Source organism: Seriola dumerili, unplaced genomic scaffold (genome assembly GCF_002260705.1).
Source record: "Seriola dumerili isolate Sdu_G_001 unplaced genomic scaffold, Sdu_1.0 BDQW01000807.1, whole genome shotgun sequence".
Lineage (NCBI taxonomy): Eukaryota > Metazoa > Chordata > Actinopteri > Carangiformes > Carangidae > Seriola > Seriola dumerili.
The window spans coordinates 2,975,703-2,993,105 of NW_019175062.1; the positions used below are offsets into that span (position 1 = coordinate 2,975,703).

At 39.4% G+C, this 17,403-nt stretch overlaps 2 protein-coding genes across 4 annotated transcripts in view; one reads left to right on the forward strand and one right to left on the reverse strand.

The window, feature by feature from the left end:
* On the reverse strand, positions 1-11,355 carry acbd4 (acyl-CoA binding domain containing 4). 3 transcript variants are annotated; one of them, XM_022766041.1, is made up of 11 exons: positions 11,230-11,355; positions 9,812-9,946; positions 9,247-9,367; positions 8,563-8,647; positions 8,049-8,169; positions 5,454-5,618; positions 4,979-5,085; positions 4,607-4,793; positions 4,268-4,482; positions 3,145-3,204; positions 1-720 (listed from the first exon to the last, which is right to left on the reverse strand). In XM_022766041.1, exons 2-11 carry the CDS (start codon positions 9,900-9,902, stop codon positions 592-594), a joined length of 1,281 nt encoding a protein of 426 aa, XP_022621762.1. In that variant the 5' UTR covers positions 9,903-9,946; positions 11,230-11,355; the 3' UTR covers positions 1-591. The 3 variants fall into 3 exon arrangements, with proteins under 3 accessions (XP_022621762.1, XP_022621763.1, XP_022621761.1); XM_022766042.1 differs by having other exon boundaries at positions 4,979-5,076; positions 11,214-11,355; XM_022766040.1 differs by having other exon boundaries at positions 11,214-11,355.
* A 3,768-nt stretch (positions 11,356-15,123) lies between these two features.
* Positions 15,124-17,403, forward strand: part of LOC111237064 (1-phosphatidylinositol 4,5-bisphosphate phosphodiesterase delta-3-A-like) — a 38,099-nt gene continuing 35,819 nt past the window's right edge. Inside the window, exon 1 of the mRNA XM_022766018.1 lies at positions 15,124-15,389. Coding sequence (XP_022621739.1) covers positions 15,299-15,389 — 91 coding nt within the window. The 5' untranslated portion in view covers positions 15,124-15,298. The remainder of the gene's footprint in view (positions 15,390-17,403) is intronic.

The following is a 17,403-nucleotide window of genomic DNA, read 5'->3' on the forward strand; positions in this document are numbered from 1 at the left end:
TTCACAGTTTACTTTAATATTGTTGTAGACATTTCAGACAGTGACATTACTCCAATTTCTGTGTGTTAAATTCAAAATCTGACTTCCCTCATTGGACACTTATTTTATTTTGGTAATATTTTGTTAATATTCTGTATATTGTAAAGATGTTGAGCTTATGAAGAAAAAAACCAGAAGAAAAGGAATCAGATGAACACAAATTAGGTCTCACTGACTTAATCCTAAATCTTTAATTCAGGCACCTCATGATCAGTATAAGAACTTCTCCAGGTTTGATTAAGACAGTATCATGTTAAGTGTCTGATTCCTGCAGCTCAACACAAGCCAGCAGATGAATCAACTAGAATAGTTTAAATTAAGATTCATTTGCTGTGGTGAGTGAGAGGATTTCTGGATCCTGAGGTGTGCAATAAAACCAGACACATTTGTCTTTGAAACAAACAGTTCTCTCCCTCCTCCCATGCACAGAAGGAGGGTGGAGGATGTCTTCTCATGATTCATATTAGAGTCAGTGCTTTCTGAAGTAGAGATGTAACTTCTTGCACTGACAGATCACTGTGGCTGATGGTTGAGTGTCTTCTACAGCTCACCTCACGAAGAAACACGACTTCTCTTCTGGGCTTTCCTCAACAGGTAGACAAGACCCTGAGCAACAAATGGCCACACCAGGAAGAGAAGGACGGTCTGACCAGAGATGTCAAAAGGCCACCACCTCTCCTCCTGACAGAAAAAGCAATCAGTTCATTATTTATCACAAAAATAACCAGGAGCTGTCACAATGCTCACACAACCCTGTTTAAACCAGAGACAGACCACTTTAGTGTTAAATAACTGAACATCGCACACCTGACAACTGGTTTTCACTAAATATTTAGGGCCTGATTTACTAAAGCTTTGCGTGCGTAAAAACGTGCGCAAACGCGACAGCACGCGCAAACACATGTTGATGCTGATCTACCAACCGGGCGCACCGAGGATCGCGTCTGTCAGTCGGGCAAAATAACACGCGCTATCCATTTTGCGCTTCTGCCTTCATGAATATGCAATATAGGCGTGCCTGCCAGAACGCGCAAAATATTGGGAGGAGTAGATGCAAATAGAATCATTTTGCGCACGCAATGAGATTTACCAAACCTCAAACTAATTGCGCTGATTATTTTTGCGTCTATATTTAGCACGTTTGAAAGTCAAGTCTTAGGCTACCTGGCACAGCCGTGCGCACAGATGGCTGCGGTCATTGTTGCAAGGAGGCGGCGTAGGCACAACAGGCAACGGAGAGAACGCATCTTTTCTGTTCGTGTCACTCTTTTTGGAATGGCAGAAGAAAAAATAATCGAGACATATCGGTTATCCGGCGATGCCATGATTGTCCTTTGAAAAAGAAAAAAAGAAAAAAGTCATTCGTTCAGAGTTCAGAAAATCCTTAAATAATAAATGTTGCATCATAATGTCAAGTGTTTCTTGTTTGTGCTATTTTGACAAAACCAAAAACTCACATTTTTATGTACTAAAGCCCACTTTCTTTTAGACATAGGAAACATTTAGTTCGGCCGAGTTCCTATCATTTTTTCCTGAAACTTAAAACAAATGAAAACGGACACACTTCTGCGCCCCTGCTGGAACGCACAAACAAAAAAAACCCTTTTGGCAATTACGCTTTTCCATTGCACAGCTAAAGAACGTTCATGACGCACGTTCATGTCTTATGTGGTGTACCTGAATGAATTAAAAATATTCCCTCTATCCCAGTAATCTGCTCATCACAGAAAGTCAGCTGCACCTGCTGTTCAATGGGAGACAGAGGGTCCTCCTCCGCCGGTCCCCCACCTGTTTTATTTGCCGATTTGTTATTCTGTGTGATTTTTTCCTTTGTTCTTCTACGAATGTCTTGCCACCTTTTCTTCATTTCATCTGGTGTTCTTTTAGTTTTCCCCACAGCATTAACCTTGTCACAGATTGCCTCCCATATTGCGTTCCTCCTAATAACGGTTAAATTCCTTTGCTATAACACAGAAATGTGCTTGTTTGCCTCTTGTACCAACACCTCCAATTCCGGTCCAATTGGATCTGCTCGTTTGCATTCGCCACGGTGAACACCCTTAACTCGCGCAAAATCCTCATTTAAATAGGGCCGGCTCGATCACTTTTGCGCCTGTAGTCAACTGCGCTGTTAATCTAAGTAAATCACTCGCAAGGCCCAAACAGGCAGCGCGCGCAATCTTATCCGTGTGCGCACGCAATTTAGCACTCTTTATTTGGGATCTTAGTAAATCAGGCCCTTAGTGTTTAACTTTTGCGGAGCACTGGCTACTGTGGCCATTAAAAACAGAAACCCCTTGCGAGGTTAATTGCTGTCTGCCAATGTGTTTTTGATATTACAACTGGTGGCACCAAAGTCTGAAATCTTCAAATTAAACATAGAAATTATACAAATGTTGCATATACTTTAAAGCAGTATCAATGGTTTTTAGCCACTTGGAGGCAGCCTAACAACAGGCTGTAAATTAAACACTGACATATTATCACATTATTAACTTGTTGGCTTATGTGTTATTAACACATTCAGACAACGCTCCATAGACCTGAGGGGAACTGCAGGGATGGTGATAATTTTCTGAGTTTGTCACTACGAGCGACAGAGCTCATAATACACTTAGTTATTTGATTCATATACGATATTAAAATATTGATTGGTGTAGCATTAACTTCTACTCACACTTACACAGATGAATGTAGAATTTAGTTTTATTCCAATGTTTAAAAAGAACATCAGTAATTTAAATAGACCTCAAAACTGGTCATAAAGGCCATTTTTAATCATGGCACATTGTCAGACAACCTGTTAAAAAATAAATAAATAAAAAATTCAGCAAATTAGTTCGACAAATAATACCGATTCAAGGTTTCATTCTCTAGTCATTTCCAGAGCTTTTAAGCAAATATCACAGTTAGCTGACGATTAACGATTAGCTGATCAAAAGCTGAAAACTAGTGTTCTCAGGGTCCAGAATTAACTGTCATACCCACATTCAGTGTTTACTTTGAAGATATTCTCTTCGGTTTAGTACATTCATTAACAACACCAACAATTGCAGAACAAAAAGAACCTGGAAGTAAGAGTAGGAGAAACTGCTTTTCTCTTACCTGTTGATGTGAAGCTGTGGCTGCACACTGCAGACAGGGTCTCCACTCTGAACCCTGAGCCTGTCACACAGAAAGCAGCAATGAGCTCAGAGCACATCTACAGCTTCAAGAGTCTCATGATGTTCTAGATTGTTATTCTCGTCAACAAATCTCATTTGCAGAGCCAAACCAATGTCTTCTTGTAACAAGTATGTGTATCACAACCCGATGAACCCCATTCCTCTGAGCCACAGTGCTCCACTGTTTCCAAAAACTATTAAAAATCAGTGAGACACAAAAATACAGTGGTGACATGTTCTATCATCACCATGGACACACATACTGTAGTTTATTTTGACTCAGTCCCCCACACACCATCCTGCTGCCCCAAATACAGAGCACCAAATGTGGATTAATGCGCCACTGAAAATAGTCCAGAAATAATGCACTATTTCCTCCTGTTTGAGTAATGTTCGTAAAAAACTACAGCAAGCAGCTGTTTTAGGAAATTACTGAGGCTTTATGAAAATGAAACTATGTTATGTTTAAAGATTAACATCCTCAGTAGGGACCAGTGTGTTTGGAGCTGAGAGAGACAGACAGGAGGGAAGTCAGAAAGTGTTGAGAGATGACCTAACATATTGTTGCTTTGGGTCTTTTACTGGGATTTGTTAACAAAAACCATGCAGAATAATGCTGACCTACTTCTGACAGTCATCTTGCATTTCTGACATTTTTAATCTCACTTTTCACCTCACTCCTGCACTCCTCTACTCCTACATCAATTACATCAACAGTAAAAATAAATTGACACTGAATTTCAGCCTCAATATCCAACTACACCATTTTATTTCACTGACTACAAAAATACCGGAGTGTATCTTGTAACGTTACTTAGCAATCCAGTGTTGTAACAATTACTTAGTCAATTCAGTTCAGGTTCAGTTATGTAGTTATGTACCAACATTAACATTTTCTTTTAACAGTTTTGCTAGCTTTTGACATTTGAAACCTATAGACAAAATGCATTTGTGTATTCAGGTGAGCTGAGTTTTTTTTTAATTTCTATGACAACATGTTAATAAGGCAGGTAAACAACAATTTTGGTCTGTCAGCACAGAATGATCATCATATTCAAGCTTACATGTGTGGCAGCGAGCCTCTCCACCACCTCCAGCCTGTCCATCACACTCCTCATGTCCTCTCTGAGCCGCTGTAGGGCTACGATGATCTGCTGCTGTAACTGAGTGTCATGGAACCTCTCTGCCCCACCTTCTGAACCATCCCCTCCTCCTCGTCCTGCTCCCCCACCACCGCCACCTGGGGCCCCCCACCTCGGACTGCCCTGAGGAACACCGCCTATGGACCACAATATAGTCCTGATTTATGAGACAATCACTACAAAAAGCAGATGTAAAAAGTGAAGGCACTGCTGAAAATTGTACTTGAAGTTGTGTTTGAAGTATTGGTTATAGTGGCTTACGTTCTATCCAGTTGTGGTAGTAACCCTCCCGCCCACTGTCTCGCCTCCTGCTGATGGGACCCTGACCCTTCCTGTCGTCTGCTCCCTCTCCACCTTGACCTGCTCCTACCTGTCGGGCCTCCAGACAGGGAGATGACTCCGAGGACACGTGGCCATTCTGAAAACTGTTGGACTTGACTACCGGAATCTGTCAACAGAAATCATTGGTTGAAATAGCCTTATTTGCATATACTTCAACTCTCCATTTACACTTTTCATATTTCAGCTCACTGGAATAGTGCCTGGTGTCCTGCAATAGAGTTAACTTGCTCTGTATGTTGCCAGTGTGACCAGTGCTACATCCACCTTTTCGAGGATGTGAGGGAGTTGTACCTTGATGTTACCGAGTTGCTCCACTGAATCCACAGAATCACAGAAGATCTCACTCTCTGAGTCACTGGTTAACACCAAACACTCGGACACTCCAGAGTCTGCAGCAGCTCAACAAGCATTTTGGATATGTGAGATAAACAGGTTTTATGTCTATTTATATGTGCATTGGATAGATATATAGCTCAATATATGTAGCTGTACATACATATATGTAGAAAACATCTCCATTATTACATCTCAATTATTTTTGAATCACTGTAGGAATTGTACGCTATAAAACAACGTTGTGGTTCATACAGCCTGCTTCTCCCTGGCTATTTAAATAAACTTGCCTTGCCTCCACACTTGTGAAAACATTCATGTGGGTGCAAATTGTTTCCAGAGCAAAAGTGCATTTTAAAAATTCTATAGCTAAGAGCTGACATTGTCTTATACCAGAAGAGAGGTCTGAACAGGAGCAACACTCAGTACATACCATTAGGGATGGTGTTGGCAGTGAGGTCTATAACCTCAGCCAGACTGAACTCCTGGTCTGCATCCTCTGGAAGTGAGGAATCTTCTTTAGGCACCTCCTGCTCCTCATCCTCACACTTCCTCACATTTTCGCTTGGCCTGCCGGCATGCCCACTGCCCTTAAGACCTACAGTAACAAAAAAACACTCTTCCATATATGTGTATATATATATATATATATATATATATATACGCACACACGTATATATATGCGGACACACACACACACACACACATCACATGTACACACAGCACACACACATGACAACAACAACATCACACACAGCACACACACACACCACAGCACAGGTCCCATTGATTACACTCACTGGCTGCTTTATTAGGTACACCTTGCTAGTACCAGGTTGGACCCCCTTTTCCCTTCAGAACTGCCTTAATTCTTCATGGCATAGATACAACAAAGTGTGGGAAACATTCCTCAGAGGTTTCGGTCCATATTGACATAATAGCATCACGCAATTTCTGCAGATTTGTCGGCTGCACATCCATGATCCGAATTTCCCATTCCAACACATCCCAAAGGTGCTTTATTGGATTGAGGTCTGGTGACTGTGGAGGCCAATTGAGTACAGTGAACTCATTGCCATGTTTAAGAAAGTTTGAGATGATATGAGCTTTGTGACATGGCGCGCTATCCTGCTAGAATATAGCCATCATAAGATGGGTACACTGTGGTCATGAAGGGATGGACATAGTCAGCAACAATACTCAGGTAGGCTATGGCGTTTAAACGATGCTCAATTGGTACTAAAGGGCCCAAAGTATGCCAAGAAAATATCTCCCACACCATTATTACACCACCACCACCAGCGTGAACCGTTGATACAAGGCAGGATGGATCCATGCTTTCATGTTGTTTACACAAAGTTTTGCATTTTTTTGAACGTTACTTCAATCTTCTGTTGTCCAATTTTGGTGAGTCTGAGCGAATTGTAGCCTCGGTTTCCTGTTCTTAGCTGACAGGAGTGGCACCCAGTGTGGTCTTCTGCTGCTGTAGCCCATCTGCTTCAAGGTTCAACATGTTGTGTGTTCAAAATTCCTCAGTTGTAACAAGTGGTTATTTGAGTTACTGTTGCCTTTCTATCAGCTCAAACCAGTCTGGCTATTCTCCTCTGACCTCTGGCATCAACAAAGCATGCCACGTTCAAAGTCACTTAAATCATCTTTCTTCCCCATTCTGATGCTCGGTTTGAACTTCAGCAGATCGTCTTGACCATTTCTAGATGCCTAAATGCATTGAGTTGCTGCCATGTGATTGGACTATTAGATATTTGCGTTAATGAGCAGTTGAACAGGTGTACCTAATAAAGTGACTGGTGAATGTATAATCACTAAAGGCTAGTAAAAATGAAACCCTGCTTGAACTGCTCAAACTTGAAACATAGAGATGTCACACGATTTTAAAGCTGCATTGTATTGTCTCACCATCATAGTTTGTACCACTATTTTTAAAGCTGCATTAAAGAAATTTTTGGCTACTTGGAGGCAGTGGAACAAGGTGAAAACAAAACAGGAAAGGACATATATTATCACTGTATGAAATTGATACAGCTAACATTGTTAACATTAGTAATTAGTATCCTTTTTCCACATTAAGCAGTTATGCAGCTACATGGTCCCTCAGGTGTAGTGGTGTTTATGTCCAACATTCCCTCTCTTTTAGCTCTGTTAGCTGTTTTGGTCTCCAACTCCTGAGGGAAATATCTGTCTCTTTAGCTGCTAAATGCTCCACCATGTTCACCAGCTGCTCTCTGACTATGTCTGTCTGCTGTTTGCTGCTGAGTAGGTAGTGGACAGTAGTTTTTTTTTTACAGCTGTTTCTCTGAAAACAGCTTCCTCTTGTGGCTGAACACGATACTATGAGAGCAGTGAAATAGTCAGATAAAAAATGAGCTGAAAGTAACTATAAAGCTACATAGAGCCAAGAGGAGCTGCAGGTTCAGCTTATAATTTTCTGTAGGTTCATCACTACCTCAGGCACCTTTCAGTTTTCACATCGTCATTTCATTCATTGTAAAATATTAATGATAGCTGCTTAAAACATTATCTATAAATTTAGTTTCATGCAAAACAACTACCAGTTTTCACAAAAAGTATGTCCTTGTTGGAGTATTTCAAAAAACCTTTTAGACTTGATTTCGCTCTGAGGGCTGGTTTACGGTCCATCAGAATCACGTTGGAAATCAAAATTGTTTACAGTTTGAAGGACACAGCATACATTTTCAATTAACCTGGGAAACAGTCACATGTCGCACATGAATAATTCTCATGAAAAGTGACAGAAATAGTTGTTTAACAAATAAAAAAGACAGCTATAGGGAGGCGCTCAATCCATGGCTCCTTTCACATCTCTATACAGCTGGCCAATGACGGTGAGAAGAGGGTGTGAATGTTAGATTTTCTGTTTCTGAAAGTTACAGAAATGGTCAGACAATGACCCTGCTATGTTTCACCAGAGGTGGAGTGCACAGACATCAGTGTACCCTCCAGCTGCTCTATTACTGCTGGTTAGAGGCTGACCCTCAGGGTCACTAACCTTCGCTAAGTGTGAGCAGTGACCCTGGAGGCCGCGGCATATCATCAATCACCAGGTAGAGAGGCTCGAAGTGGTGGAAGAGCGAGGCCGTCTTCTCATTCATGGGCATAGTGTCGATGACCTGCAGATCAGTGGAATCCTTTATTGATCACTGCTAACTGCAATACAAGTCCCTGTGTTCATTTGACCAGGCTTCATGCTGCTGAGAGACATTTATTTTGTTTTGTTTAATGCCCCATTTCGTATTCACAATGTAACTGTGAACTCATTTGATCAGAGAGCAATGAAACCAACAAGAACCTGAACTAAACAAATTAGTGTTAATGTCTAAACAGTGCCCAATGGCCAAATGTGGGCTTTATGTGCCAATGTGTAAGAAGCCTTCACTTAAAATTATTTCTTCATTCATTTATCTGTAAACCTACTGACTGACTACCTGCAGTCTGCAGATGTAGTCTTGATGTAGCAAGAAATACTACGTGCAGTGCTGGATTGAAATAAATCTGTCATGTACCTCCTGAGCTACTTTCTTCATCTCTTCCACATACACTGCCATGGCACTCTCACTGCTCATCTCTCCCAGGCGGCTCCAGGCATCCCTAACACACACACACACACACACACACACACACACACACACACACACACACACACACACACACACACACACACACACACACACACACACAATTACAACCAAACACCACACAACATTATCAACATGATTAAACCACAGTACTTTTGGCTATGTAACATTATACAATATTCTACTACTTGTTATATACAATGCTAGTTTTAGATGAACTTCTTCATATTAACTCTGTCTGAACACGGTCACTTGTGCAAACAACACACAGCTACTGTTACAAATCCTGCTCTTCTATATCTAAACTTCAAATCAATTTGGTTACTAGATAATGATCTAAATCAGAGATTCCCAAACTGTGAGGTACACCTCCTCACAAGGGCACAGGATAGTTGGGGGGCTATTGGGGAGGTGGAGTGATTAAAATACTTTAAAACATTTAGAGACGGACTGCAGCGAGTTTTGATTTCTGAATGGAAATATAATGGACAGTACTGTCTGTACATGTAAGAAAACCACTTATCAGAGCAACCGAATAGCTAGAGTGTCTGCAACCAAAAAGTAACCCAACTCTATTAATAGAGTGATATACAAGCACACACTCATACACACCATTTGTAGCGACCCACAGGGTCCCAGAAGCCGGGTCGGGGCACTGTACAGGGTCCACACACAGCCTGCTTGTACAGACTGTAGAAACGTAGCATCACTTCATAGGACGGCCGATAGGAGCCTGTAAGATAACAGACATTTATCAAGTTTAGCTGTTTGCTTATTTCTCCATTGAACTGGGGCAGGGCAAACTATAAAGGATTTCAGATCAGAAAAAAACAGCAGCTCACTTTATCTTTAGGACAGAGGAAACTTAAAGCTGCTGTATTCCGAAATTTGAGGGTTCTTGTTTTGGATTCGATAAAATGCTGAATGAGTCACAAGGAGGCAATCTTCAGTCTACGTAATAGTATTAAGAGTTGACACTGTATTCAAAATCCTCCTTGTTGACAAGTTATCCAGGTGACAGTACATAGTTGTTAAGGCCTTGTTTTGAGTTACACAGTTCAATCCTTTAATAATAAAGATAGTTTCATGAACCTTCTCTGCACTGTAACCAGCCTAACCAGCTACTTCCTGTCACACGATGTGTGCCAAAGTGCCAGGGCTGTAAAAAGTTATGTACCATTTTTGGGGAGGTTATGGATGAGATCCACAGCAGCCTGAAACCGTTTTTGGTGATCAACCACGGGCTCTGCCATTGCTGGGACTGGCATGACACTTTGACTTGTTAAATCTACCAGGATGGATACAGACGGAGCTGAAAGATCACACAAAAACAGATGTATCAAAGAGTTAGGAGAGTGGAACCAAAAACTAACATTATCTGAAAAGCATTATAATCTATCTCACATACAACATTGAACACATTAACTGAATTTATGTGAAGCTGCTTTGTCAGAATTGTGACAGGCTCATATATCTCAGAAAATTTCAAAAACACGACTTGAGGTCTTAATGTAAATTACTCTTTGCACCAAGCATCAGTTGAGAGTTTGACTTTAATGTTTAAGTGACAACTAATTTCTATAAATTGTTACAGACTTATTAAAAATATGAAACGCATAAATAACTTATTGCTAAAGTATTCACCCCTTTAAGGTCAAGGTTTAGCAGAGGCACCTTTGGCAGCAGTTACTGTAGATCAATCAGGGCGTCACTGACCCCATTTTTCTCAGACATTTATTAAGTTATTATTGTTAACTAATTATAGTTTTTCAGGTTGGCCTGTTTAAAGCAGACTTACAGCTGGGTGCTTTTATGACTGATCTTTATGTACTCTAAGGGACACTGGATTTCATGGAAATGTCCACAGATCCTGTAAAGTTGGCACTTTTCAGTAAACTTCAGTCACAGATTTGCCTGTAATGTTCATTGGTTTTCATTATGCAGTTTTTGTCAGAAGTCTAAGGAGTAGTCTGACCCTTTTTCTATTTCATTTGTAAAGACGGCTTTCACTCCGCGATTTAAGTGTTTGCTCTGATAATGAGTGTCAGAAAAATCTAATCACACTCAAAGAAAACATTGTAGTACAATGGAGGGCTATATTTATTGGCAGAGTAATGTAGTGCTCACACCGCCGAACCACTCTGTGTTCTAAGAAAGGAGGATTGTTGGAATCCAGGTTTGTCCACAGCACACAGGCCCTAAACTTCTGCAGTGCCGTTTTCTAATGCTAACTGGTTTACTGGTCCTTTACATCGAATCCAAGATCTGACAGCGACTTAAGTAGAAACATACACGATATACTGCTACATAGCTATACCGAGAAACGTCCTATCGCTAAATTCAAGTTCGGTTTGATGAGACAAATAAACAAGACTGCGAAGTGCGAGATATATGGGAGCTAACTGAGCCAGCTAACTAGCGTGCTAACTTGTTCTACATCAGTGGCTGTGTCTTGCCACCTGCCATCAGCAGCAACATGTAAAGAGCACACAATTACCAAAGTACGACTTGGGTAGCTACTGTGGTTCCGGGTATTTCTGGATTGTAAAGTTTACCTGCGAAACTGCTCACGGACCTACCTGGACTAGGACTAACCTATCCCCTCCGGCTTCTCATTCTTCTCCTGAGGCTCTAAACTACACAGCGTAACGCTGCCCTCCACAGACAGTGAGCTGCTGTTTATCCTGTTTTTTTTTTTTTTTTAAACTACATGCCAGTTGAGTGAGGAAATATTATCTTTTTTTTTTCCCTTCTTCTTCTTCTTCTTCTTCTTCTTCTTCTTCTGTGTTTAATGGCGGTTGGCTAACCAGCTTATAGGTGCATTACCGCCACCGACTGGACTGGAGTGTGGATCAGGAGAAAAAAAACTATTAAAAAAAACAAAAAAAATATATTCTTTTGGTTAAACCAGTTTCATTTATAAATGTAATAATGTCACCATATAGTTGCAGAGTTCCCCAAGAGCCCTGACAATGAAGCAGTACATGTTCTGTACTGTTTCCGATTGGTTACAATGAATACATTTATAAGTTGGGTGCTTGCCTATTTTATATAGTGTATAGTTGAGTCCTGTGTGACCTATTCTTAAACGAGTGATGATATTTTCTTCCCTTCTTCTCCTGCTCGCCACCCTCCAAGTACCAACATGTCCCTGTATATCATGAAAATGCCTTCCATTTCTACTGTCATTCCAATGTTCTTGCCATACTGATTGTGTATGTGTCCTAAGGAATGTTTTTGCTTTGGCTGTAGTGAATATGACTTGAATGTCTACTTGTTTAATTTTGTGAGTTTGCTTTGCCAGAATATCTACTTCTTCATTTCCATCTCCATCTGTGAATATAAATACAGAATCTGAGTAATGGTTAGTGAAATATTTCTGGACAGTGTACCATACAGGGAGTTGCTCTGACTTATTTTCCAGCTTTTTCCATATATTGAGTAACCAGGCTTTCACATTACATATCCATCCAAAACTGATGAAATCGGTCTCTTTATGTTCCCAGCAGTCTTTTAAAACATTTTTAGAAGAATGTTTGTCACATTGTCACTGGAGATTAACCCAATATGCCAGCATTAACTTCACTCCTCTGATCCTTAAAGGCATTTCTCCCACTTCTAACTGCATTGCTGATACTTGAGATGTTTTAAATGAAGTCTTACCTCAACCACTTTTGTTTTTGTTATGTTTTCTTCACAGCATCCACCGAAATGTGAACTGGAATCCCTCTGATGACTCGTCTGACTAATTTCTTGTCAGTAGCAAAAGAACAAACCACTTTTTTTTATCACTTATTTTGTTTAATGTGTATGCTCACCCTTGCTGTCCTCCATCCCTACACATAACCAACAACGATTCATTTCTCAATATTTTAACACTCCTTACCTCCCCAATTTCCTTGTTCAAGGATTTAGTTAGCTGAATCCGATTAAGTTGCCGAAAGAGGCCCCCTCTCACGCGTATTTGAAAATTATGTTATACTCCTCTCTCACCTTTTTCCATTTTAGTTGCTCCCCTATTGCAATCACTATCATCTGATTCATCCTTACATTTCTTTTTTGTGTTTATTTTTCCTAGCAATATCCCATTGTTCAAAACTCCCGCCACCTACTTCCATCTCTCCTAATTTGCTTCCTGTTCCGTCACTTCCTTCTGCCATCTGTAACAATTTTAAAAAAAAGAATCATAGAATCTTTTTGTTTAACTAAATTTGTTGTCATCAAGCAGCTGGAAATGAAATATTGTTCAGAAAGTTGATCCCAACACACTGTTACAGGTTGCTTTGCTTTCACCCTCTTTCCAATTCATCCCAAACCAGGTCCATGGGGTTTAAGTCTGGAGACTGTGCTGGTCTTCCATCATGTGAAGCCTCCATAAGTTCTTTTCTTCTTATGTTGTGACTCATTATTTTGTAGCATCTGTAGGCTGAATCACTGACCAACTAGTCTGTCTTCCTTTGTTATTTACCCTTTCTCACTATTCTGACAGCAATATACAGTAGGCTACTACTTGCTGCAGCACAGTATTGTCTTAACAATGCATCAGAGGGTGTAGTAATACAGTTTGCTCCAACATTGCCTTTGTACAGAGTGGGTCTGTAGGTCATCAACAAAAGTGTGGGCACCTGTTTGCATTAACTTTTAATGATTAATTTACTTTCACTATTGCAGATAAGCTACAAGGTAACCAGTTCCTATATCACTGCAAAAGGCCAGTTTTATGAAATAATTTTTTCATTCACTGGAATTCATCTGCTGAAAAATTTCTATAAAACCTTTGACTGATAGGCTATATCCTACAGTAAATAGCCAAAATCCTATAAAAAAAAACAAAAACAAATTGAAATCACCAAGGATATAATTGTTAAATGACACAAAAAGCAAGGCACAATTATAGGCTAATGAAGTGAAATTCTTTGTATATAGCGGCCATCCAGACCCAGTGACCCCTTACAAGTCAGTATCCTTAAAATCTGTAGGCCTATTTCTGTCCTGTGATTTCTATTGTTGTAAATGCTGTTTGAAATCTAATCTACACGTTCTCCCAGGTGCAATTTAGGAAATAGCTCAGAGCACAGAAGCTGGGCCTAATTCAGATCAACTGGGGCAATCAATTCATTACAGCCGACACGGGACGTTAGGCCCATTTGTGCATAAATCAATATGCGGCACCATTGCCCTAATTACAGTGGACAGCATTAGAGGATAAACATTTTCATTTTCTCGGTCCAGTACTGTGAGTCGGTTCAAATGAGGGCTTCATGGGCCGAGACGAGAAGGACTGTTTAAACATCGGACAGATGAGCACCCTCCCAGTCTATAATCCTTTTAAGATCTGTCTGTTGTTAAACTGCAAAGATTACACACAAATCCCGGAAGTGCTGAGAGTTTGCCTTCAAAACAAAAGCGTAGTAATTGTAATTTTGTAAATTAAGATTTGAGTGCTTCAATTTTGAGCCCAGAAGAGATTATACAAGAGCTGTGCCAACAAAGTATAAAAAGTATGGAAATGTTTAATTTAGTCTATATGTATTTCATTATATTTGATAAATAGATGTATTTTAATTAACAAAAGATTGACAAAGCCTGATTTTGTGGGCTAGTGTGTAGAAGTTTAATACAGAGAGCAAAGATGAAGAAAAAATATTTCAGCCACATCTCATAATGGCACCATTCAGAGGCCCACAGTGCTAGGTGTTATTTTGGTGAACCTTGACAAAGACAAAAGGATTGTCCCAGTAAAACATGCTACAGACCAGGATTTGATAAAATCATATTCTATTCAAGGGATTTTCTTTCTTAGTAAACAATATATATTTTATTGTGGGCAATGAGCCCATCATGTCATCTCTGAGTTTTATGAGTTTATTTCTATGCAGCTTCATACCTCTACTTCACTTCTAATCAGAGAAAAATATTGTATTTTTTCACCCCAATGCATTTATCTAATAACTTTAAATCTTTCTTTTGAAATGATCAGACAGAATATAAGCAACAAATAAATTCTGATATATTATTATAGTTTTTTATTGTAGGATTTTATTGATTCACAAACTACCCACTAACCCCCTTTACCAGCTGCAACATTATAATTCAATTTTCTGAAATAGATAATTCTGCATAAAGATTACATATTCTTATCAAAGTAAAAATTTTAATGCAGGATTTGTTACAGTATTTCTATACTGTTCTATACTACTATACTCTTTTACTGAAATAAAATATCTGAGTACTACTTCAATCACTGCTACACAGACCTTATGTGAACAAGGTTTTGTACACTTATGATAAGATTAGAGTACCCTGAGTCACCCAGCTACTAGCCTCCTAACGTGAAGCGACTTTCACCGACTTTTATGTTGAAAGTCAACCCAGGAAGTCTGTGTCTGTTGTATTGACCATATAGCTTTGTGTTTAAATCCAATCTCAGTGACATCAGCAGGGAGAAGGTTTGGCCCAAATCATGTTATTTTCCTCCAGGATAAAAGCATGAGTAGCGCCGTGGCTACGGAGAATCGCACATTCTTCTCCTTTAGGAGCTCCATACAGTAGACTGCCGATCTCCTGCCAGAGAAAGAACATAGGATCCGGGACAAGGAAGGCAAAAGGAAGGCAAAAGGAAGAGAGGAAGGCAGAGCGAAATTAAGCGCAGCTTCTTTACATTATGTTGGGCAACAGAAAGAAAGCAGCCCCGGCTGTGAAGAACGGAGCTGGGACGTCCAAGTTAAAGGCCATCGATCCTCTGAGGAATCTTGGTGAGTGTCTGTGTTACAGCCCCCATAATCTGAATGTACTGAATGATCAAAGACTTCTCCATCTCAGTAAGTATTACTGATTATCTCCCCCACCCCCATATAATGAGGAGATATTTAAAGTCAGCAAAGAGTGGAGAATGAGAAGAATGATAGGTTTTAGTCTCCAGAGGTTCAAAACATTTAACAGTCATCACTAACATACTAGTGCTTTTTCTTTAGCCAGTTAGTTTTAAGTCATTAACTTTGGACTGACTTTAACCTTGATGCAGAATAGGCTACATTTAGCTTTTTAATATAGAGTTTGATAATATCTTATCAAATATTCTAGAATAAATGTGATGTTGTTATGATGTTATGATCAGATATAGCTATACTAATAATAATTTATTTAAATTTAATTTTGATTTATCCTTCAAATTTGTGCCAAACATACCATAGCAACTACTTTCAAAGTAAAAATATATAAAATGAAACTGATGATTATTTTCTTTAGTAATGAATATCTTGCCATAAAATCTCTTAAGCTAATAAAAAATGTCCATTACAATTTTCTCAGAGCCCAAGCTGACATCAAGACAACAAGACTTTAACAAACAATACCATAATAATCATTGTTCAAAATGACTCTCTGTCAATGAATCAAGTGTAATAGTTAGCATTAATGAAGATAGAGTATTTAAATTGGGAAAATTAGATCTAATGCTTACCTGAATGAAAGTGTTCACTGACTGGAGGCAGTATACCATTGTTTATTCTGTGTGCCCTCATGACCTAAGATCCTGCCTGATTTCATTGATCAGCATAACCTCTGCCATACAGGGGGAACTAATGCTACAGTGGCTGACTAAAAAGAAAAACCCGCAGACTCATGAGCATCAATGTCATCAAGTATTTCAGAATCACTGATACAGACTTTGATTCATTCTGTAGTTCATGTTTGTCAGGTATGATGATAAAAGTATCGGTATATCTCTTGCAATCCACCACAGACAGCACAATGTAGCTCCGCTCTGAAGGGATGTCCTGACTGTTTGTTGAGACTGATTTTTAACTTTGGTGTCTCTCATGGAAGAAAACAACAATTACCAGCTATTCTGGAAAACTGTCTCCATAACCAGAGAAGCTATTTAAGGAAAGAGGTTTCCAGTTTCACCGGTAAGAATAATAATAGACAGTGGGACACTTAAATAATGGACATGTACTCTCCACATATAGTGCTAGCCTGTGTTTTCACTGCTTTCCTCCTCATGACTGTTTTTGGGGTTTGGCCAGTAAAATCAGGTCTGTATGTTGCACACTGTGCAGCTGGAACATTGCTTTTCTCTCAATCAACTATGTACAGTATTTCACAGATCCACCAGATTTGTATATTTCCTCTGCATGCAATAAGTTCAGTTTGACAGCAACTTCAGAAAGTATTGAGACCCCTTCACTGTTTGCATTTTATTGTGTTGTAGATTTGAGGTGAAAAAGTTTGCCTGTTTACAGATTTTTACAGAATTGTATAGAGAATAATAACTTTTACATTATTATTAAGCTTTTACAAACTGTCAGAAAGCTACTGGTGCGATGTTGGGCTCAAAGGTGGCATACGTCCCATTTCAGTTTCATGAAAATATGGCAGAAAAAGCCCTCTTATAGTTATGTCATATCTTATTTTAGCTTGAAGCTATAGCTACAGTTTTAACAAGAATAGCAATGATACTAGTAACAAGCTGACATTACATAAACTAAAACTGAGCTGAATGTAATAATCCACATGATGATTTTAATATTTTAGTTTAAATAAGCACAGAAATGAACCATGTCTTTTCAGTTCTGTTGAGATGGCTAAGCTGTAGGCATATGTTCATCCAAGCCTTCAAATCTGTGAACCTTTAATATCATTTATATTGTTATATTATATGAAATGTTACCTAACTCTGTAGCCCATGTGCCTACAGAGCAACCCTGGGGATGGGGGCGGTGATGGGCATACAAAGTAGTTCACATCAACAGACTGGTCTATGTTAAT